Genomic DNA, 22,608 nt, shown 5'->3' with positions numbered 1-22,608 from the left:
AAACAACAGTTTAACCTATAAAACTACCTTTAAATCGAATCCAAATAACTCTTCATTTCGACAAAGAAAAAACATTAGTTTAACTTTGGTGAAAGGTTCCACATGCACTTCAAACTAATATCCCAACAGGGGGTATCTCCAAACCTCAATATGGGAAACCTTTTCTCAATCCCTTTTTACGGACTGCAATTAAACACATGCATACAAAGCATTAATTACTTTAATTGAATCCCATCTAATTACTAGAAAAAAAATAAATTGAATAGACAATACAAAAATAAATTAAATCATCCTTCTTTTTCATGATAAGTATGAAAACTTATTAATACTACAACTGTGAAAATCATCACCCCCTCCAAAAATTTTATAAATAATTTTATAATCATGATTCTTAGCGTTATAAATTGAATTAACTGGAGCCCCTCCTTTATGAATGTAATTCATTATTTCTTTTGATTATCTCATTTTTACCTTTATTGTTTTCAATCTATTCCTTTTCTTTTGTTTTTTTTTAATAACCAAATAGACCTTGAAAAACTTTTAAGGACAAAACTCCTACCAAATCACGCATAGATTCTTGTTGGCTCAGCAGCAGTTGTACGATCAGAAACACTGAACTCCTGAGGCTAAAAGAATCAAGATAGAAACTTTAGATAGACAGCCAGGATCCCACCTGCGACAGATCACAAAGTTCCATTGACACATTCTGAATTGACATCGAGCACCTCTAGTTTACAAAAACAACACATTATATAATCAAGGACAGCAATATGAGTGTACGTGTCAAGAAAATCCAAACCCTCCAATTCTCCAACAAACAAACAAACATAGAAACCCAACCAACCAACAAGAAGCTTTATTCTGCTAGATGAGATCAGCTACATGAATTAAACAATACCATTGTACTTTATCATTAACCAAACTTTCAAGAATACAGAAACCCAACCATTAAAAACAAATTAAGCCAATATATTATATATGGGAACAGGAATGAACATTATACATAAACTCCTCCAGCTAGATAATTCAATTCCGAAAATGCTGTGGCACTTGAACCATGACATACTAATTCTTACTTAGACAAGGATTTTCAATCATCAACAGATAATGCTATTAATACATTTGGATACGAGAACTTGCATATCTCAATATTATAGAATAGAACCATTGATTCAAAATTTCAAATCTAAAAAAAAAGAAACATTTCATATATCAAGTTCACTTCTACCCTTTACCTCTTTCCTTACTTTTTAAGGTTTATTGAGAAAATAGTTAAATATATGATGCAAAATGAGCAACCACTTAGGTTGTCATCACATGGACACAGTATTATAACGAAACTGCAGACATCAGAACATAATCACAAGAATGCATATGCTTTACCTAGGAAAAATAACAACTTGAAAAATTAAAATTTAAATGTTGCCTTCAAAAAGGCCCAAGTGGAAAAACACATACCAAGTCCAATCACCCGCCAGCCATAACAATGGTGTGCACTTCAAAACCTGTTCATAACAACCATTTCAAACTGAAGTTTCAAGAAAATGTCACTTTATATCCATTATGATACAGGGATCGGCTCTGATGATACGTTGCATTGCAGAAACTGAAAACAGCTTACTTGATAATTCCCCAAGTACAGATCGATGTACTTTATGCTAGATAATAAAAGACAGCTTTGGCCAATTCATACACCAGAGATTTATATTCACAATACTTTCAATTGGCTGTTTGCCCAGAAAAATGATTGCTATCCCATTTATCTGAGAGGGTAATAATACATCCACTAATCTACTAGGGCAAAAAAGGAAGAGGGTTACGTTCTTCTGCACATAGGCAGGAAGAACAAGGGGAAAAAAAAACCAGGGGTTACAACTACAAGGAAAAGAGACGGCCCTGTACATATACCTCTATATTCGTCTCTTCCCCAAGAAACCAAAAAAGAAAAAGAAAAAAAAAAAAGTGGAGGTCGGGGAATAACCCTCTAAATACAGTGGTAATATACAAGATTTGCAGAAAAAGAATAAACTAAAGGAATGCCTGCCAATATAAGTTTCGTGAATTTTTAACAGGACCTGCAGAAAACAATGGATTTCTGTTGTCCTCATGGGTAACCAACTTCATCTGCAAAAAAAAAAAAAACCATGACATAAACAGGGTCATTCTACATTTTTTGGTTCTCTCATTAAAAACCAAAACAGACATTTCCAGCAGGGAAAAAAACAGACAATCATTTAACAAGGAACATTTATGCACAATCACCAACAGCACTGACGCTATAACTAACAAAAAATAACAGCACCACCAACGCAATACCTAACAAGACTAAATTTCATCACTATAAAAATCTCTTTCCATCATTGTATTAGGAATTCTAATTTATACAAGGCCATCAACAGTTACCATGCATGAAACATGCATCATTAATCAATCTCATTATCTACTCAACTGATATTAAAGGACAGCAGTAAAATAATAGGATTGAACAGCCTGCGTCTCAACAAACATTTTATAGTAGAGAGCATAAACTCATACTCCTACAACAATGATTTTACAGTCTCATTTCAAGCAAGATGGAAATTTTCCAATGATCGTTTGTCATGATGGCATAAAATCCACCCTCATAGCAGGGAGGTCAGGGGTTCAACCCCTGGGTGTAGTTAAAATTGTCATTGTATCCAAAAACAGAAAAGATGGAAATCTGCCATCACAATGAAAATCACCATTGTAGCATATTAAAATTAAAATTATAGCAGTAGCCACCATCATAGACAAAGTCAGACTGTTTTTAACTACTGCAATGACCAATGGAAAATATTGCCATCCACACTAGCATAAGTTCAGAATTTCTATCCGACATTTGCTCAGCAATAAATGTTTCATATGCTTCCAAAACAAATGACATTGCACATCCCTCCAAAAGAACAAATTCATGTAGTTCAATGCTCAATATAATTGTACAAGTTAGCAAAGATAGAAATTTAAATACCTGTACATTGCTGTCAAAAGAGCATACAGACTCCATTCCTGACAGAACCAACCACTCTTGGCAGCTCCAGCTATAGAATGCGTCACTCCACTCTAGAATTTGGGGGACGGATGAACAGACTGCTTTGTCCTGGTTGCACTTGCTGCTGAGACTGATGTTGTAAAGCCACCTGTTTGGGTGAATTTTTCTCTTGATCCTGTTGCTTTTGCAGTTGCTGTTCTTGTGGCTTATATGGCTGTTGGGATAGGACGGGCTGTGATGAAGACTGTTGCAGCGGCAGTGGCTGCTGCGGCCAATGTGCCCCAGAATTCTGTGAATGAGAAGGCAAATTAACCGACAACTGTCTTGAGCCTATTCCTTGACTAATCTGTGGCAATGGCTCTTTTACAGCTGAATTTCCAGCAGCTGCATTTCCCAAGGAGCCTGCTTGCATGGCTGAATTGGGCATATTGGAGTCAGATGGAGGTTCTGATGTTTTCCACTGAGAAGATGCAGTAGGAATGGCAGATACCACATTCGCTGAATCAATGCAACCCTGAGTCATAACAGAGCTCATGCTAACCTCAGAAGTACTGTTAGTAGGCTGCTGATCAACTTGAGTGGGATCAGACTGAGATTTGCTTGGCAACTCAGAATGTACTGCACGACTCTGCTGTATCATTCTCTGCACGTTTGATTGAGTTTGATTAATTTGCTTAGACTGAGGATGAGATTGTAGCTGCATCTGGTGATGATTAGAAGTAATAACAGCTGGTTGTGGTGATGACAAAATATGTCCTGATGATTCTTGAGCACTACTATCAGCAGATACCATTGATTGAGCATGCTTTGATGAAGTGGCTGTTGCCGCAGGATGCAGCTTCTGCTGCAACTGAGAATGGTTTGTAGAATGAACAGAAGGCAATGGCTTTGACTGTTGATTTGAACTTAAACCAGATTCAGGATATGAGTTCTGTCCTTGCATTACGTGCATCACTGGGTCCCCTTTCTCAGGGTTTTGACTTCCTGGAGGTATAGAGAGGCCATTTAGATGAGAAGCATCCAAAGAGATGTTCTGATGAGCCAACATATTTCCTCTTCCTATTCCCTTCACAAGTTTAGCCTGTTGCTGAGACTCTGCATGCTGCCGTGGATTAGGATGCTGCCTACCAGGCTGCTGATATTGCTGCTGTTGTGGCTGTCGTTGCCGTTGTTTAACTGCTTGGTTGGTCAATCCACTAGCACCAGGATTCCTGCTGAAACCATGTTGTGGCAGGTGATGTTTCTGCTGCTGGTGCTGAGATGTTACAGGGGAGACAGGTACTCCTTGCTGAGATGAATTTTGAGATTGAATCTGAGAACTGTTCTGTGAAGCTGATGACACGGGAAGTTGGGACTGTGCCTGAACATGCGGCATCAGTGTATTTGATGAAGCAAATTGTTGCTGCTGCAGATATCGTTGCTGGTGCTGCAGCCGCCTTTCCTTGGCCAAACGGAGTGCCAAGGCTTGCTGCTGGGGATTAGTGGCATGATTTGTACCTTGAAGATGAGGATGAGAACTGCTGAGATGAGACTGTTGCTGAGGTATCTGATGTGGCTGCTGAGCATGCCCTGGGTATGGCTGGACAGGTGGTGGAGATGTCTGATTATTAAAGGCAGAACTCAACCCATTAAAGGCCGAGATACCCTGGCTGGCCCCTTGGGAGACCTGAACCGGCAGCTCTGGAACCATCATTTGCCTTTGATGTTCTGGATTATGACCCGGCTAATGACAATGGGGATATATTTATCAGCAGAAATGAAATGAAATCAAAATATAGGCTTCCCAAAATAAAACTGACAGTCATCAACTTATAACATACTAATTGGCTGAGGAACAGATCACATAAGAAACTCCAACAAGGCTATTTAGGACTTGATAAAAACTAAAAAAACAGCTCGGAGGGTGAAAAGTTTCAAATCCATACTTGGAAATCCCAACCAAATAGTGTATAGAATCAGTTAAACCTTGAATGATAGAACAAGAGAACTTCTCACCCTTATCACATGTAGAGCCTCACGAGGTCTCAGCATTGAGTTGCCTTGTCCTGTACCAACTCCTGAGTGCATATTTACAGGGCTCGGCATCCCCACCATGCTAGAGGAATGCAAATTTCCAGAATTCAGCATAGATGATGGTGCCATACCTTGAAGCCCAGGCCTTGACATGGACATGCTTCTATTCATGCCACACATCATGCCCATACCATTTCCACCATGCAGCATACGAACACCACGATCACTTCCAGAAAGGGATCCAGGAACGGACATGCTAGCCTGCTGCATATTTCTGCCAGATATCATTTGATTATACTGTTGCATTCTCTGCTGCTCATCGACAGATAAAGGTGAAGTTCTCGGAACCCCATACCTAATATCCCTGGGAAAACACACATACCCATCAGAGTTATAAAATGTATGTATGTAATAGCACAGTTGTGCAGAGATCTACCATCCACATTAAGCATATACCTGACAGAGGCAGGAACTGGACCAGATGGTGATGTCAAGTTATTACCAAGTGCCAAGCCAGAAGAACCTGGAAGTGAGGAATTTGCCCCTGATGTGGGGTGCATTGATGGCAATGAACCTTGATTTGATAATGCCAAACCACCAGCAGTTGAACCTTGGTACCCAAGGGAAAGGGCATCTGGGGTTGGCGCATTTGTATCACAAAGATCAAGGGGCCTTCATCCAGAAACAAACACAATCAAACTACTCACAGTAAACAGAATAAAGATGTGAGCAAAAAATGTCACAATAACAAGGTAAGCCTAAATCCACTTGGAAGAGCATCAAAAAGACTTTTATTCATCACCCAAAAACCAAATTAAATTAAGAACTTACGTTAGAAGAACTCCATTGAGGTTGTTTGGACAGACTTGGGTAAGAGCAATTACATGTGAATTATGAACAGGTACTATTTGTTTCAAATCCTGGATATCATTCTGCAATAAATCAAGAAATTCAATTTAGAATAGCTTCATTAAAATTTGAAAACAACACAGTCATGCTACATAGTGAACAGAACTGCAAGCACAACCATACTATTCTATCGATACAATCAGACTTTCCAGTGGTCATTTAACCTTCCTTAGTTATGACAAACAAAAATGTGTGACAAACTCATGAGTGGACTTAGCCCAACTTTTTGTCAACTTATCAACTATATTAAATAATCTGCCACAACGAATATGAAGAGCCAAATCTCATTCAAAAGACGACAAAGCAGAAACAAAAAGCAAAGGCACCAAATTATGCAAGCATAAAGCAAAAAAGTGATGTAAAACAATGAAAGGAAAAATGAAAGAGGAGGGAGGAGGGATGACTAGAAAGAAAGGGAAAAGTACGGGGGGGGGAAAATTTGAAGGACAACTCAAGATTTATTCTGTAAGTCAAAAAGAACTACAAGTCAATAACTCTAAAGCTATTTATAGATCGCTAGTACTAATCCTAAATAATATGAACTACTCAACCTCTAAAAGATAGAGTTAAAATCATCCTTATTCAAATATGAGATAAATCCTAATTCAAAACTAAATTAAATATAAAAGATAATCAAATAAAATATCCTAATTTAAAAAATACAGAAAATCCTAATCATCTTAGGATAATAATAAAATAATCCTAGTTATGTTTCCTATCAGAAGATGAAAAAAAGACTGTAATCCAAGAGTCAAAGAAGGTTTATGGAATCACCAAGCAGAAGAACCGTTTCTCAATGTGGTCAATAATCTGAATAAACAAAGAACCATAACATAGTTTCAATTGAGCCACAAGTGTAGCCATAAATGATGCAGAGCCAACACAAAATGCTCATATCTTCCAGTATCACATTTCCTAAAGACTTGGAGGACAACCTAAGTGTAAGATACTGCATTACTTATTCAGGCAAATGGTTGCAGTTGCAGTATGATTTCTCCTTTCACATGGTTAAAATATATCAAACGCTCCTTTGTCATCCCAACTCAATAGCATCAAGTCATTCGTCTAGACTGCAGTACTCAATAAGGTTAATGCTGATAAAATGTTGGAAGTTGCGGATATCTAACTTCTGAAACTTGCATTATGGTGTATGGACAGCTCAGAATTAGCTGCAACCATTACATCGTCAGGCATTCTATCTCTGGCTTTGAATAAAATATTTGGAGTCATAGGCATGTAAAGGGCATACTCTCAGGCATTGGAAGGGTTCCTCTGAAAAGGTTCAAATGGTTTTGGTCAGAAAAAGAGGCCTAAACCTAATGGCAATAGTTTTTGACATGTTAAGGTGCACTTAGTACAAGATCATTGCTAACATTTTTTGGGTGCATCTTCGTTACTAGAGATACTATGTATCTCTGTAGCTTAAGATAGTACAAGACAAGCTAGTTTGCATGCCTTCCATTTAGTCTTCTGCCCAAGGTTCCTACAAAGGGGGTTGCCATGTCAAATATACAGAAACAGATTGCTTCATCAAAAGTTTCATTGACATGGTCTATGATCTGTTGTGCTCCTATTTTACGTTTCAATAAGACATCTTCTACTCCATCATAATCTATCCTTCTTACCAAATTATATCTGTTGAAAGTTACCAACCTAATTATAGGCCTCTGTCAAACCTTATAACTATAGAGTAAGTAAAAAGAATAGGAAAATGATTCAAATGTGTAGAATTTAGAAGGTAGGAAAATGATTCAAATGTGTAGCATTTATTATAACGTAATCCCAAGGTCAATCGACATGTGATTCATTACAGTATCTACAGATCCAGACCTGATTCCTACGGTAGTATTGCTTCTGCCCAATCTTCATAATATTCTCAAAATGAGACTTGAGGGTATCCTCCTCCATGGGTCCTTGCAATCGTTGAAATAACTGCCTGGCACTACCCTGCAAAAGATACAAGTCACCAAACCCACAACATTTGTGTCAACCACATGTACTTCTTCCATCAATGGAAGAGACACTAAATAAAACTTGACAAAAAACCCCTGCCTTAGGAATTCCAGGTAGTGTAGATGGATAAGACTGGGAAGACCCAGAATCTTCGGCACTATCAGCACCATCCCCAGCACTTCTATCCATCAAGAACTTATGACGATCCTTGCATTCTTTTGGCTTCCGGAAGATACACTGAAAATGTTGCCAAATTTCATGGAACCCAATCATAAATGCAGTTTAAATGTGAAATAAACGAGGCAGGTGAAATTTCAGAATGAAATAAGCATTAAAAAAAAAAGATGACACATCTTTTTTTAATCCAACGAAAAATATCAAAATCAGTGCTGAATTTAATGAAATCTTGTCCCAAAGGTTATGCAGACAGACATCCTATGATGTACGAGTGTTATGGATTATATTTACATTTTCTTTCAGAGATCTTCATCTAGACCATTACGGGGCACTGCTTTAGGTAAAACAGCAAAACTATGTTATGATAAAAATAAGGAAATCTAGGACATTCATTTCATTTTAACCATCATTCTTCAGATCCCAAGAGGATAATTCCTCAAATAATATGGAGTCCTGCAATCTTGGCATCTATCCATACACATGAATATAAACGGATTATTACCTTAAATTGAAGAGTGCTATTAATAGCATCACTAACAAGCTCCCAGTTTGGACCCATATCGTGTACCAGGACAACAAGGGCCTGTAACAGGGAAAAGATAAAAGTAAATTAAAAGCGCATGATAATGATTGAAATTAAAAAAAAAAATTCTAGATGTGCGCAAGGGGAGGGGGATAAGATGGCTTAGGAACTACAAAAGACCTGGTCTTCAAAAAGTGACCAAGGACTTCCGGAACCAGGCTGTCCAGCAGGTATCTATAAATAAAAATAATAGATACATTACAAATATATCAACAAAGTCAAATGACTAAAATTTGCAAGCACGTGACAATCTAAGTACATGCCAAATTTACCTTCAGTGATTTTGCCTTACGGCCTCTATCCCGAATTTTAATGAGTTTACTTTGATTGGACATGTTACTCATTTGCGAAGTAGCTGGAGAAGGAATAGAACCATTCATTGTAGGAATGTTGTCAAATGTATTATCAAGTGTCAGCTTCATTGTCTTTGGCTTCTTCACAATATGTTGGGCATACAAACCTTCAGAATACAACAATTAAATGTGTAAAAACTCAAAGAACACATGATACCCAATAATGCTATACAAATTCTAACAGCAACAAGATGGAAACTTATCTTACCACTGCTTCCGTTAGGATCAAAATGATGACTGTCTAATCTCTTCTTGGAATGATCCCTCTGCATTGTAAAGTCACCACAGCATAACTCAATAAAAATTCAGGTTAACATGGTCGAGAAATAGTTAAAAAGTCAATTATTTAACCAACAATAAGAAAGCCACAGGGAACCCAGTTATCTTATTTTCAGCTATATTTAGGTACCTACTACATATGATTAAAATAAAATCATTGATCGTGCTTAATCTTCTTCCATGCTCTCTAATGCTAGACCAAAAAATATAACTTGCCTACAGTCAAGTCCAGACTCAATCCTGTCAGGCTTCGCTATTATATAAGAGCTTAACCCTGCACCCAAAAAAAAAAATCCCAAGGCAATTGTGCCAATGCATTATTAATTTGTACCCAGCATGAATAACAACAAACCCACCCCCAACACCCAGATTATCCAGATCTTCTTAAACTGCTCACTTCTAAGTCAAAAACCAACATTAAATGTATAAACCTCATTTCCAACAGCCTATAACATTGTAAGCATAATCTATCAACTCTATTCCTCACTTTTCCAACTTATTTACCCCAGCTAAACAATATCCATCTCGCAGTCATAAAAGCTAATGATAAGATCGGTACAGTAGGCATACTTTCCCAGAATTTAAATACATCTAAGGTCATGTTTGGTACATTAGAATTGGGTCCAAGAGAAATGGAATTGGAATTGGAATCATGCTTTCAATTGTTTGGTATGCATGAATCCAATTCCTTATGGATTCCAATTCTACCAAAATACCTAGAATTCAATTCCATCTCCATCATGATGGAATTGCCACAATTCCATGGAATTGTCATAAGTGCCCCACATACACACTCCATCATGATGGCTAAGTTTTTTATTTTTTTATAAGGGCATTTTGGTCTTTATCTATTTTAAATACATATATTTATTAATATTATATTCAGATTTCATCTTCATACCAAACATACATTTATAACTCAATTAGGCATAAAAGCTAATGATAAGATCGGTACATTAGGCATACTCTTCCAAGTGGGGGCATAAAACTATTCCTAGCCTACAATTAAGGCCTTGTTTGATATGATGGAAGGGTTTTTGATGGAATTGAAATAGAATTGAATTTTAAAAGTGTGTCTGGTATGAAGATAGAATCTTGATTTAATTTTAATATATACATGTATTTAAAATATGAAAAGACCAAAATACCCCTTTAAAAAAATCATCTCTCTCATGTTCGTCTCTCCCCTTGGCCACTGTCACCGTACGAAGATCTCTGTAACTTTTAGAAATATGGGTTGAACCAGAAAAAATTTGGCGCATATTCATAACCCATAAAATCCCTACAAGAGCACTGTCGAACTTGATTCCATGGCTGGGCAACCTCCATGCCATCACCCCACCAGGCTTACCTTTTGTATTTTTTGTTTTCGTAAATCACATGTCCTTTGCGACCGTAAGGTGCCTAATAAACTTAAAGGAAAGTTTTATCGCACTGCTATCAGACCGGCAATGTTATATAATAGTGAATGCTGGGCTCTAACGGGACAGCAAGAGCATAAAGTTGGAGTAGCAGAGATGAGAATGTTACGATGGATGTGCGGATGTAACGTAAAGATAAAATTCGAAATGAGCACGTACGCGAAAAAGTGAGGGTAGCACTATTGAGAAAAAAATGGTAGAAAATCGGTTGAGATGGTTTGGGCATGTACAAAGAAGACCAAGGGAGGCACCAGTGAGAAGAGTGGAACATATAATTTTGAGTCCAATTAAGAGGGGTAGAGAAAGGCCTAAGAGAACACTCTTGGAAGTTGTTAAACGTGATCCTTAATTAATAATATTCCTAAAAGCTTGATAAATGATAGAGCACAATGGCGTCTTGCAATCCATGTAGCCGACCCCACCTAGTGGGATAAAGGCTTGTTGTTGTTGTAAATCACATGTCCTTTAGCTGGTTCATCATGGCAAGAAAAGTAGCAATGATGATTGGAGTTTAACAATGAAGTTGAAGGCAAGTAGTTGGAAGTGGTTGAAGGTGAAGCAAATGATGATGGATGGGGGTGGAGGAGACAGACAGTGATGATGGTAGAAGTGCCTTTAAATTTCAATTTCAGAGAATTGAACGGATTCCATGGAGCCTGAGATGGAATTGGATTCTGCATATTTTACTGTAATTGGGATTCCAATGAATCCAAAATCTATAATACCAAACAAACTTACGTTAAGAATCCATTTATGATTCCATTTCCAGACTTAGAATTCCATTATACCAAACAGGGCCTATTAGATTAAGATTCTGAGAAGAAAATGTCCATGGAATAGGAACATCTGATCAAAATAGAACTTGAATTAAAAGATATTTCAATATATTTCCACATAAATATATTTTTCATCACAATTTAAAATAAAACTAACTAAATAATGATGATGATTAACAGTAAATACACAGGGCAATTTGATTTTTTTAAGATGTATGTTGATTTATGAGCCTATGCAGTGACATTTGATACTAAACACCACTTTAAATTCCACAGTTGAGGCAAAAACCTTTCTAACCTTTTCAAAATTTCAAATTGCTTAGCACAGAGCCCATAACAGCCAGCAAGAAAAACGATGGAAAAGGAGAAGGAAAGAATTGGAAAAGAAGCAAAAGGCTGTTCCCATACAATAGAATTCCTTTTATTAGGAATGCTCCCTCCCTCAAGATATTGAAATGCCTTTGATTCAATTAGTGGATAGGAATCAATGTTTTAAAAGGAATGTGATGCACAAAATACCATTTTGTGCTCAAGGTACAGCAAAAACAATAAAGCTTTCAGGTCAATTCCGTTAGCTACCCCTCAGACAGCATAGCAAAAGCCTCCACATTCTCCGGCTTCTGCTAATGAACAAAGAGAAGGGAGGACAAATGAACCCATTTCATATTCAGGGCTTAGATGCAATAATGATTTATTGATCTTTAATCTCAATTATTTTTTTTCTTTTCTTTTTTATCTTAACAAAATATTTTAATATCTTCTTTCAGCCCATCAGTGCATGTCATTTGCTCAGCTTTCCTTTATATTTCAGCAGTATATCTACCCTTCCAAACGCACAATTGAAAAAGTGTTCCCATTTCTTGCTTGTCAAATCAATTGTGATTTTGGGCCACAGCCCACAGAATTCCATTGCATTCCCATTCTTATTCCTCTTCCCTTTCCCTAAAACCTTAAAAAGCTTTAAACATTAGCTTCACATAATGAATCCAACATGTAACAAGTAGAAGATATTGCATAAAGCAATCTTCTCCCTCATGCTGATGCAACATCAAACTTTTTAATAGGGCACACTTTTGCCAAATTTAAAGACAGTCATTTCAATTTTCACCAATTCTGATAAGAATGACTCGCGTCTGTAGTCCTTATCATATGATAATAGAAAAATCACCTGTTCGTTTAGAACTGAATCCACCTGCCATCCCTGATCACATGTAGAACCCTGCAGAAATAAAAGCTATGCAACTAAAGCTGAGGTATAGATCCAAAATGAATGAACACATATCTACGTAAATAAATCAACTATCCCTTCAAGTTACATGAATATACAAATTGATATTACCAGATTCTTTGCCTTCTTCTTCTTCTTTGTTTTAACAGGCATTTCAGCACAGTCATACAGTAACTGCCTTTCAAACTCTCCAATTGACTCCACCTCCACACTTTTCTGAATCTGAGATCCGCAGTGTAAAGTACTTTGGTCGTCTTGAAAGGAATTGGTATCCCCACTTGAAGCATCTGTCTTAACTTGAGGCTGCACTGTCCCTGTGATCCCAGCTGTGAAAGGACTTACAACTCTCTGTCTAGAAGCTGTTCGCATGCGTTTTGTTATAGGCCCAACATTTAAGCTAGCAGGCCTTTTTCCTATTAGCATGGATGGCTGAGATCCAGATGTATAATTTCCATAGGGAAAATCAGCCCCAAAGTCACAGGACCTTGGAGGGTAAGATTTCATCATGTTTCTATGCTTCTTGTGAGCTGATTTTGGTTTTCTACCCTCATAGACACCAGGCAAGTAGTAAGTGCTTGTTTCTCCATCATCCTCATCATATGCATTCTCTTCTGATCCAAACTCTACAATTCAATTTAAATGTGTAAAAAGTTCCAGATTGATCATTAGTCCACTTATAAATCAAAATGCAAACTAATCCAACATTACCTGGTGCAGCATCATAAAGAGATATCTCAACTTCCTCCTGCATGCTACTCCCAGTTTTCTGAAAAAGTTATATTTATTAGCACTAATGGCCACAAGGAAGTCACAATGTTTATTTGACTCAATGATATGAAAGAAGGATAAAAGATTCAGATGACCTTGTAACATATCCTAAGACCAAAATGATATTCCTGAAATATCTATGGAAGGTAGCAAGTACAAGATCTTTAGTAATATATTCACCTCAACGTGTAGGAAATGAGATTCAACAGATTTTCGGTATGCTTCCATTGCTGTCGAAGGAACCATATAGAAGAGACTTTCCTGCCAGTTAAAATTATGAAATGTGAAGGTGCATTTCGCCTACATCCATTACAATGAATAGACCATAAAAATTATCCACACAATCCATTGAATAACCCAATAGATAAAGCATCCCCATCCAATGGAATTCAAAGACAGTTATGATAAAAATGAATTATCAAAGCAGAAAAATGCAATAGAAGAGAGATAAAAGAAGAAAATCACTAATGCCAACATTAAAAAAAAAAAACAAACCAAGCACATATAAGGAAGCTTGGCCCATACTTCTGTAAGATGCTCCTCCCATGGCATGCCCAGAGTGCCTGAATCAGATATCCTATCAGGTGTTGTTGGTGCTTCAGCTTGAGAGGAAGTTTCATAAGGCTTACTATACTTCAAAAATCTCAAAGCATAAGCTTGCAGATTCTTAGCCACGTTTTTCCAGGGATGTTGTTCGTCCAAATGTCTGTTTGTCTTCTGAACAAAACAACCGACACTACGGAATCAGTAACAAGTAGCTCATGATGAAGATAAATACTATAGAAAGACAACAGATTGGGGGATAACTAATATGTCTCAATTCTTCCAGATAATAGCTATGACGAATATCAACACTCACAGTATGCAGTAGTTTTTGAACCTGCAATACATCTAACAAGCATAAAGAAAAAGGGGGGAAAGGACTGCTTCTGCACAAATGAGAATATTAGCATAACATAGCGAAACTAGCAAGGCAAATATATAAGAATTGAAAGCTATACATCAGTTGATATTAGTGGACAGCTCTGAAACTACAATTCCATGCAAGGCCCATGGATTCAAATATCCAAATTCAGATGTTAATGACAAGAAAATTTTAATTTCTAAAATATTTGACTTTACATATATAACATGATAATAATAATCTCATTCATTTTTACTTCATTATAGAAGCAATGTCATTTGTATCGTATCATTCAAATAAACAAATTTCAAGTAAAATAACACAACAGTGATGTCATGTCCCATTACTGACCAAAGTAGGGACCAACAGCGAAGGTTCAAGACCAAGTTGTTTTATATGTAAAAAGAAAGAGCCCAAGAAATAACCAGTACCACATCTGAATTTCTTCTCTTGTTCCTAGAAGCTTCTACCACATCAACTTTCACAGATTCTGACAAAGCACCAGTGTAGTTCATACTAGCATCACTGTTTTCTAGAAGAAGCTCAGCTGAATGCCAGAACTGCATGACAGCCTTAGCTATGTTGTAAGCCACAACTTTAATTCCCCTATGTTTATTTTTCTCTTCCAATCTTAAACGAGAGGTAAAAACAGCTTGATGACATAATTGTGCTGCAGCAGTTATCTTCCAAAGTCTTTCCTGCAAGAAATGCCAAGAAAAAACCTTTCTTTATAAGGAAAAAAAATCACAGGATTTTAGTAAGATTAGCCTTGTACATTTTTGCTAGTCCATAAATGGTTGAGGCTACCACAGGAGGAGGGGGAAAGCAGAGAATCACTAGTAAGTGTAGAAATTTAAACCTGGGCATAATCATTTGCCATCCATGCCATTTCCTCAAGGACAAAACCCCAGTGACATTTACGGTGGTTCTGTGTGGGTAAAGTGCGAATTGATGACAATTCTGTGATCCTCTTCCGCTTGGCCTGTTTAATACATGCAGACATTTATAGAGTTCATTGATCAGATGATAAAGGAAAAAGTTTCAGAAGTTGACAAAAACAGGCATGAGTTACTATAAATAGAATATAAAAAATGAGGACCTCTATAATCCGTGCCTCTTCCAAAATAGAATCTTCACGTGCCCTATCTGCCAATAAATGGTGATTGGAACATGGCTGAAGGTCAGGGGCAGTAGTAGGAACCTTTTCTGCCAGAACTGCCTGAGGAAGCTCACGATTTGACACATCCATTGGCTCCTGGTGGTGTCTTCCAGAGCTGCTGCCCTTGACAGGGTTGGAATGATCCACCAAGACATCATTAAACTCTTTATCAGTTTTTGATACAGTACTGTCATTTTGTCCCTTGATATTGGAAAAATCACTTGACTTGTTTTGCATGGAAGAGCTGTTAACGCAAACATCTTCCTCAGCTTTGACCATATTACCACTACCATAATGGTTTCCGCAACCATCATCATTCCCATTGTTATCAGTAGCCCCACCTTCACTAGCATTGGTCTTAATCCTTTCTTTTACTTCACAACCAGTTAAATTTAGTTTCTTATCAAATTCTGGCATCTTTCCCACAGCACTTCCATTGCCATTAACATTTTTTGCATTGTTACACATGTCACTATCATTGTTAACATCTCTACCTACACTAGTTTGGGCACAAGAAGACCCTGAATTGAAAATCACCCCACCTAAGGCAGCATCACCATTTTGTTCTTCATTCACTATGCCCTTGTTATCTGCTTTTATGCCGGCAATTTCATTTTGCTGGCCAGAACAGGATTCATTTTCTGGTTTCATAGCTTTAGGCAGAGGCTCCAGATCAGCAGAAGTTAACGGTTCCCTTTCTTCAACTGCATCAGCCTCCCCAGAAGCCATGACGACTGGGTTTTGTACAGTATCATCATGAGAAGGCAGAGTACACCGATCTTCCTTACAGTTTATTTTGACAGTGATATCCAATTTAACTTCAGGAATGCTATTGCCACTAGTTGTTTGATCAGCTCGGACACCATCCAATTTGCTAACCAAAGGATTGACAGAAATGATATCTTTAGTAACTACCTCGCCATTTATATTTGGGGGCTTTGGCTTAGAAACAGCAGGCAAATTATGGTCCTTCAAGTTGCCTGTTTCAGATACCAACCCCTTCCCATCCCTTGAACTGCCCCGAGGACCATGATTTGTTCTGGACCTATTTCTTCGAGCATATGGGCGGAAAATGGCAGAATCTTCTGAGTCCTTAGCATTTTGACTCCCATCAATTTTGGAAGACTGCTCAGATGGAGCAACATTGTTCCTTCTACTTTGATGTACAGACCTCCTTTCACCCTTAGGTAACTCATTATCAATACCCAAAACTAAGATATCATCAGCAGTATTAGGTTCACTAACTGAAGGAGCACCTGGTCTAGCACTACTGTCAACAGAGTCACCATGAGGGGACGCCGTCAAAGCAAAACTACCTTTTGCTTCACTGAGATCACAAGAAGATAGAAAAGTCAAGAGAAAGAAACAATGAAATGTTATTAAGAATTAAGAAAATTGAATGTAAAAGATATTCATTAAAAAGCAGAAGATACTGGCAAGAGTAAAAAGGATCCAGGAAAAACAAGAGGAAAAATCATTACCAACCTGGTCACAAACTGCTCATGGTGTTGATCAGTGAGTGAAGTAGATTGGACACTAGCTGAAGCAGCATTCCCAAACTTGAAGTCCAGAGGATTCCCACCCTACACTTACAAAGCATAAAAGGTAATCACCATTTGCATACAACTATCAGAAAATACAGTGTGCAAATGATTAAAACCACCTACTTTTTCAAGAAATTCTAGCTCCCTTTTTCTTTCCTCACGAACATCATACTCCTGTCTGTTATCGACATCCAATAGGTTATTCTTAGTGTATAACATAAAAATATCACATTGGTGCTCAAGAAAACAAGACAAAAAAACAGAACTGAAGTGCATAAATGAACCTCTCATCACCTGAGCTCTGCCTGAGCCTTCTCAATGGCTGCTCGGCGGGGAGAGGTTTTCAACCCTATGCCAACTCCGCCGTCAATAACTCCTCCCATGGAATCAACCTCAGCATTTACAAGGAGAGCCGATCCAGAATTACATCCATGCATTCCCACTCCTAATGTCTAAGAGCTTCACCTCCCATCTATTAAAACATCTGCCAAATTCATTAAGGCAAGAGGGCAAATCAGATGGGGGGAACTACATAGAAGCACCAAAATTTACAAATAGAACATTATGTAATATTAAAAACAAGAGAAAAAAGAACTAAGCCGGACAGAATGTGAACATTGTTGACAACCAAAATCTTACAGGCATCAAGAAGCAATAAATCAGAAATGTCCAAACAGGAACATTTTCCTCAAGGCTTAAATCAATCTTCTGCCCTCGCTCTCCCCCTCACACACACACATAAAACGACTATTTGCAGGGGCCTGTTTATTGAAGTATGTTGAATGAAGTACTGCTTAGCAGATAAAGAAGGTTGCAATGTTCCCTATGCAGTCATGAGCTAAATAAGAAGGGCGGAAGAGTGAAGAAGATATGGGTCCTGCAGATATCATTTATAAGGAAAGAAGAGAAAAGCAGCACCACTGACACAGATCACAAATTGCAAATTTCAACACAAAAGTGGCCTCTAACATGAACTCTTTCTTTTCCTCGTTTTATTATTAAATCATATAATGAAAATGTGCAGGAGGGCATGAAGGATGAACTTTTAAAGATCAGTAACGCAAACATTAGAGACACACTTAAAAACGTGGGGTTCTCCTAATTCCTTGAGGCAATAGATAAGTGTTTACCCAAGTGAAGCAAGACAGTAAAATAAGAGGCTGAAAATGTACTACATAAATAGGAAATAAATATGAAGACTTATAAGCATAATAAGCAAATTAAAAAAGCTACAGGCCTGAGAAGTTTGAAAGAGAGAAGGATTTTTTGTATAATTGTAACTACAGAAGTGATGGGAATAGAAGTAATAAAAGTCAGTTAGAAAATGACTATTGGAGTAGGTTGGATGTTGAGCCTTGTATTCAGATTATGATTTGGAATAATTCAGTTAAGTATTCAGCGCACCTCTGTTGCGATTTTCTCTCTGTTCCCCTTTCTATTCTTCTCTCCATCAATCTCCCTTCTCTCTCTTCCCCTCTCTTTCTCTCTCCTGTCTGAATTATAAATATCTACCAGTTTGACTGAATTCTGAAAGCATAACAGAGTGATAAAGTAAAACAAAATAGCTTAGAAGCACATTGCGGCTCAATAGAGTTACTGGGCTGTGCTTTATGGCTTTCCTTATGTTTAAATTATCTTATTTTGAGATTTAAGATACTTAATGTGATGTGATGGTTTTGAGTTATCAGGTTAGCTTTTATAGTTTGCACCTGATGCAAGCTGTTGCATCCACCACAAAGGTACAAGACACTGACATGCAAGCACCTGGATGGAAGGCCCCTGCCTCAGCCAGCTAGAGGCATTGTGGCCTCCCAAGTCCTAGTACCTTGCCTTTGTGCCTCAGGCATGAAGTGAGCAACCTTTGACTACCTAGGTAATTCAAAATTCTAGCTAATGGTTAGGAGCAATCAATTGAATAGAGGCATCACCAAGAACTAAGCTGATAACACTGAAGCAGGTTTTAGCTCACTTGTGATGATGGTACTTAGGTCTGAAACCAACTAGCTGCTTGTATATAACTTTGTTTCTTCATAAGCCTTGCATAAATAAGTAATCAATCAGGCCTTCCTTCAGCAATTCAAGACAATATTTTCTTTCACTTGATGAACGGTTGAGAAATATTCCACAGAGAAAAAACCAAGTAGATATGATCTTTCTACAGGCTGCAACACTGTAACATAAGTAGAAAAAAAATGATTTAAAATTCACCAATCAAAGGGTTCTGGCCAAGTAGATATTGTCTTCCTATATGCTGTGATACTGTACGCACGTAGAAATGAAAATTGATGTTGACTATTCAAAATTCACCGAGAAAAGGGTTCTCGTCTTTTCATCAAAACAATAAGATTCTATATAATACAAAATAATAAGTTTCTGGAAATGGATGAAATAAAAGCACGTACACTCTTAAAACAAGCTAGCGGATATGGTTACATGCAGTCCTAAAGACTAGAAGAAATGTAAAAAAAAAAAAAAAATTGTTCCACTTTGAAGACAGGAAGCGACGTGGTTTGAGTTATTTGCACATGCACGTAAATGCATAACCCATAGAGGTTGCAGGCTTAAAGACGCATGACCATAACAGTATCGAATGATGTGAATGCACAGCAAAGATAAAATACGACGTAAATAGCAACCAAAATACTCGTCACTATTACTTATTTATACGTATGTTGTCTCGGCTATTGCATACATGGAGGTTGGCGCCAATGATTACCTTCAAAATTTTGAGCTGGCATCACGAACGGTAAATTTATTATTCACATTAGTTGCTTACCGCTCTAAGAAATGCATTCTTCCTCGTTGCCCAATATGGGCAGGCAAAATCCCAGACATAAATGAGACACCAATTTCACTCAACCCAACAGACACAAGCTCAGGCATAAACCTGACGGCATTTCATGACAATGCATAAGACAGCCCCAACGAAAAACAATTAAGAAAAATTCATCCCTCAAATTAAAGACCCTAAGGACGCCCATTTCCACGAATTTCCCAGTTTGCATGATTCTAGGGTTTCCAGCTACACAGACTAGTGCCCAAACAATGACAATTAAGAGAGGAAAAACACCTTATTTTACGCGAGAAGCACGAATTTTTGAGCTAGGGCACAAGTTGAAACACCTTGAGGCCTTGCCACGTTCAACTTCCTGTTTCCTAGGGTTTTGGAAGAGGGGCCTTTATGTGGAAGGGAACGAGCACGAATTAGCCCTAAAAACCTAACATTCAACAGCAAATGTCAACCATGAAAGCGTATTTCAGTGTCCGTGTGAAATCCAACAACGCCAATTTGATGCTTCAGCTTTTGTTTCTTTCTCTAAATCTGCAAGTTGCTTCTTCTTCGTGCGAGAGGAGAGGGACTATGCGACCCCTGCGAGTACTAGTGGGCTGGGCATGGAGACGACGACGAAGAGGAGGCCTTTGAGAAATAGAACGTCCATTTTGGGCTTTTTTTTTAATAATAATAACAATAATTATGCTAATTTTATTATTTTTTATTCATGAGTTACAAAATAAATTTCAATCAATTTATCATCATCATCATCCTTGTAAATTTGCATAGTTTACAAATGATAATCATAAACAGTGTTCTTATTTCATGTAAATGTCTGACCCAATATTGTTAGTTATTACAAAATGAGTTATGGTTGTTTTTGTTAGATTTTATGGTTGTAAAATAGTTTACTATTATAATTAGTTTTTGGCAATGACCAGGTATAAAATTATTTTTTAATATAACAATCTGACTGGTCTGGATCCTGTTTTTTCTAAAGACAGTAGTACAAAATTATTTTTCAAAAGGGTAACTTAGTATCCCATTTGATGCTATTATTGGGGTTGGTAAGATTGCATCGAAGTGCTTAATTGACACTAGACAGTGTTGCATAATGTAGTACACATGTGTGTGTAATGAATACCAAGTCAATTTTTGGTTTTGAAATTATTTTTTCTTTTTTTTTTCCTTTTGCTGCCAAATATCACACATATACACTAATTGGCTTCATGAATATAATCATTGTTGCCAAATTCTCGAATTGACTTTTTAAATTTATTATTTTTATGTCTCTAGACTATAAAATTATGTTAACTCATATCAAATAAAATTCAATTAAACTCATGAGTTGACTTTTTGAATTTAACTTTTTTATGTTTCTAACTTATAAAATTATGTTAATCCACTCATAAATTTATTGAGCAAAATGGATATATACTACAGAGAACCTAGTTCATATGAGCAGTAAGCTTCAATTCAAGAAAAAATAAAATTCAAAAAAACAAAAAACTAATATCAATAAAAAAATAAAAAAATACCAAAAATAAGTTACTCCCTTCATTCAAAAATGTAAGACATTTTTAATATAATCTCACCCCTAATAAAGTGTTACCTACTTTTTAACTAACCCTATCTTTTTATATTTACCCCTATTAAACACTCTACAATAAATATAAAATCATTATTAACAGAGGCACTTTTAGAAAAAAGTAATGATTACACCTTAAAAGATTAAAAATGCCTTATATTTTTTAACAGAAGAAATATATTTAAAATTTAAAATATATTTAAATTAAATTATTATCACATTTTATATTTTAATTATTTAATTATAGTACTTTTTTCCAATTTTATAAGATATGAATCCGCGCTGCTTTGGGGTAATGAAGTCATTTTTGGGCAAAAAAAAAAAAAAATTCCCGCTTGTCTTAACAGATCTAGCTAGTAGATCTAAACAGATAGAATTATTTATTATTTTTATATTTATAAAAAAATGAATGAAAAATAATTGAGTGGATGGTATTCTATGGATTTTCATCACGTCACTTGAATCAAAGGTTATAATCTATACTTGGAATTAATGTAAATGCAAAAATGGCCTCCAAGAAATTTACTTCCAATTGGAATTAACAGTATTTGAGCTTGGCTCAATTTTATAACCATATAAAAAAAATTACTTTATAATTATTATAGCTTTTATGTTGACTGCACTTTATTATATTTCAATTCTTAAAGAACATTTGGTGATTCCGAATAATAATTGTCTTATTTAAAAATTTATTTTGAGAACAGTTTTATAATTTTTAAAACAAAAAAATATATTTAATAACATATTTTTAAAAAGACTTTTGGGTAAAAATCAAATATTATTTTGAGGAATAGGAAAGTATATCTTTTAAATGTTCTGAAATTATTATTTTAAAGAATAAGGGAGAGTGCAAAAAACACATGTTTTTATTATTTTTTTTATTCTCAAAATATATTTTATAAAACATCAATTTTTATAATAATAAAATAAAAATAGTTTCAGGCAAGCCAAAATTTACTGATTTAGGTACACTTTTTCATTTTATCTTTTATTCCCTGAGAAGTAATATAGGATTTTTATTGAAATTATGGATTTGATTCTTGGGATTAAAACATACATTTGATAATTCAGGATAACCAAATCCTTCATTTAATTGTATTGTTGCACCGGCATGAGGTTAGGTGGTGGGGCAGCAACTCTTTTCATATGGATAAGATTGTTTGTATCAGC

At 36.4% G+C, this 22,608-nt stretch overlaps 1 protein-coding gene across 7 annotated transcripts; it reads right to left on the bottom strand.

Annotated features, from left to right (window-relative positions):
* Nucleotides 1–1,677: 1,677 nt before the first annotated feature.
* On the bottom strand, nucleotides 1,678–20,479 carry LOC129290439 (chromatin modification-related protein EAF1 B-like). Of its 7 annotated transcripts, none has more exons than XM_054927207.1 (24): nucleotides 20,148–20,479; nucleotides 19,006–19,247; nucleotides 17,372–17,561; nucleotides 17,201–17,255; nucleotides 17,019–17,116; nucleotides 15,474–16,860; nucleotides 15,234–15,356; nucleotides 14,806–15,072; nucleotides 13,996–14,187; nucleotides 13,651–13,731; nucleotides 13,411–13,468; nucleotides 12,814–13,325; nucleotides 12,643–12,708; nucleotides 9,207–9,264; nucleotides 8,918–9,105; nucleotides 8,766–8,819; nucleotides 8,565–8,645; nucleotides 7,985–8,122; nucleotides 7,763–7,879; nucleotides 5,855–5,955; nucleotides 5,480–5,695; nucleotides 5,006–5,387; nucleotides 2,990–4,733; nucleotides 1,678–2,124 (listed from the first exon to the last, which is right to left on the bottom strand). In XM_054927207.1, the coding sequence occupies exons 3-23, from the start codon at nucleotides 17,512–17,514 to the stop codon at nucleotides 3,072–3,074; spliced, it is 5,979 nt and encodes a 1,992-aa protein (XP_054783182.1). In that variant the 5' UTR covers nucleotides 17,515–17,561; nucleotides 19,006–19,247; nucleotides 20,148–20,479; the 3' UTR covers nucleotides 1,678–2,124; nucleotides 2,990–3,071. The 7 variants fall into 7 exon arrangements, with proteins under 7 accessions (XP_054783182.1, XP_054783189.1, XP_054783187.1 ...); XM_054927214.1 differs by having other exon boundaries at nucleotides 12,643–12,693; XM_054927212.1 differs by having other exon boundaries at nucleotides 13,996–14,184.
* Nucleotides 20,480–22,608: the final 2,129 nt, after the last annotated feature.

Source organism: Prosopis cineraria, unplaced genomic scaffold (assembly GCF_029017545.1).
Source record: "Prosopis cineraria cultivar Desert tree isolate PC_DT_omini unplaced genomic scaffold, ASM2901754v1 PC13, whole genome shotgun sequence".
In the NCBI taxonomy this organism is placed as follows: domain Eukaryota; kingdom Viridiplantae; phylum Streptophyta; class Magnoliopsida; order Fabales; family Fabaceae; genus Prosopis; species Prosopis cineraria.
The sequence above is the reverse complement of the archived record's forward strand: the minus strand, read 5'-3'. Positions and strand labels throughout refer to the sequence as shown.

Bases quoted from the DNA above. Each gene is read 5' to 3' on its own strand.
- LOC129290439 (XM_054927207.1), bottom strand. From the start codon at position 17,514: ATGCATGGATGTAATTCTGGATCGGCTCTCCTTGTAAATGCTGAGGTT. The intron at 13,732-13,995 runs GTATGGGCCAAG...TTTAACTGGCAG, and splicing joins GGGAGGAGCATCTTACAGAA to GAAAGTCTCTTCTATATGGT. The intron at 5,956-7,762 runs GTCTGGATCTGT...GATTTATTGCAG, and splicing joins AATACTACCGTAGGAATCAG to AATGATATCCAGGATTTGAA.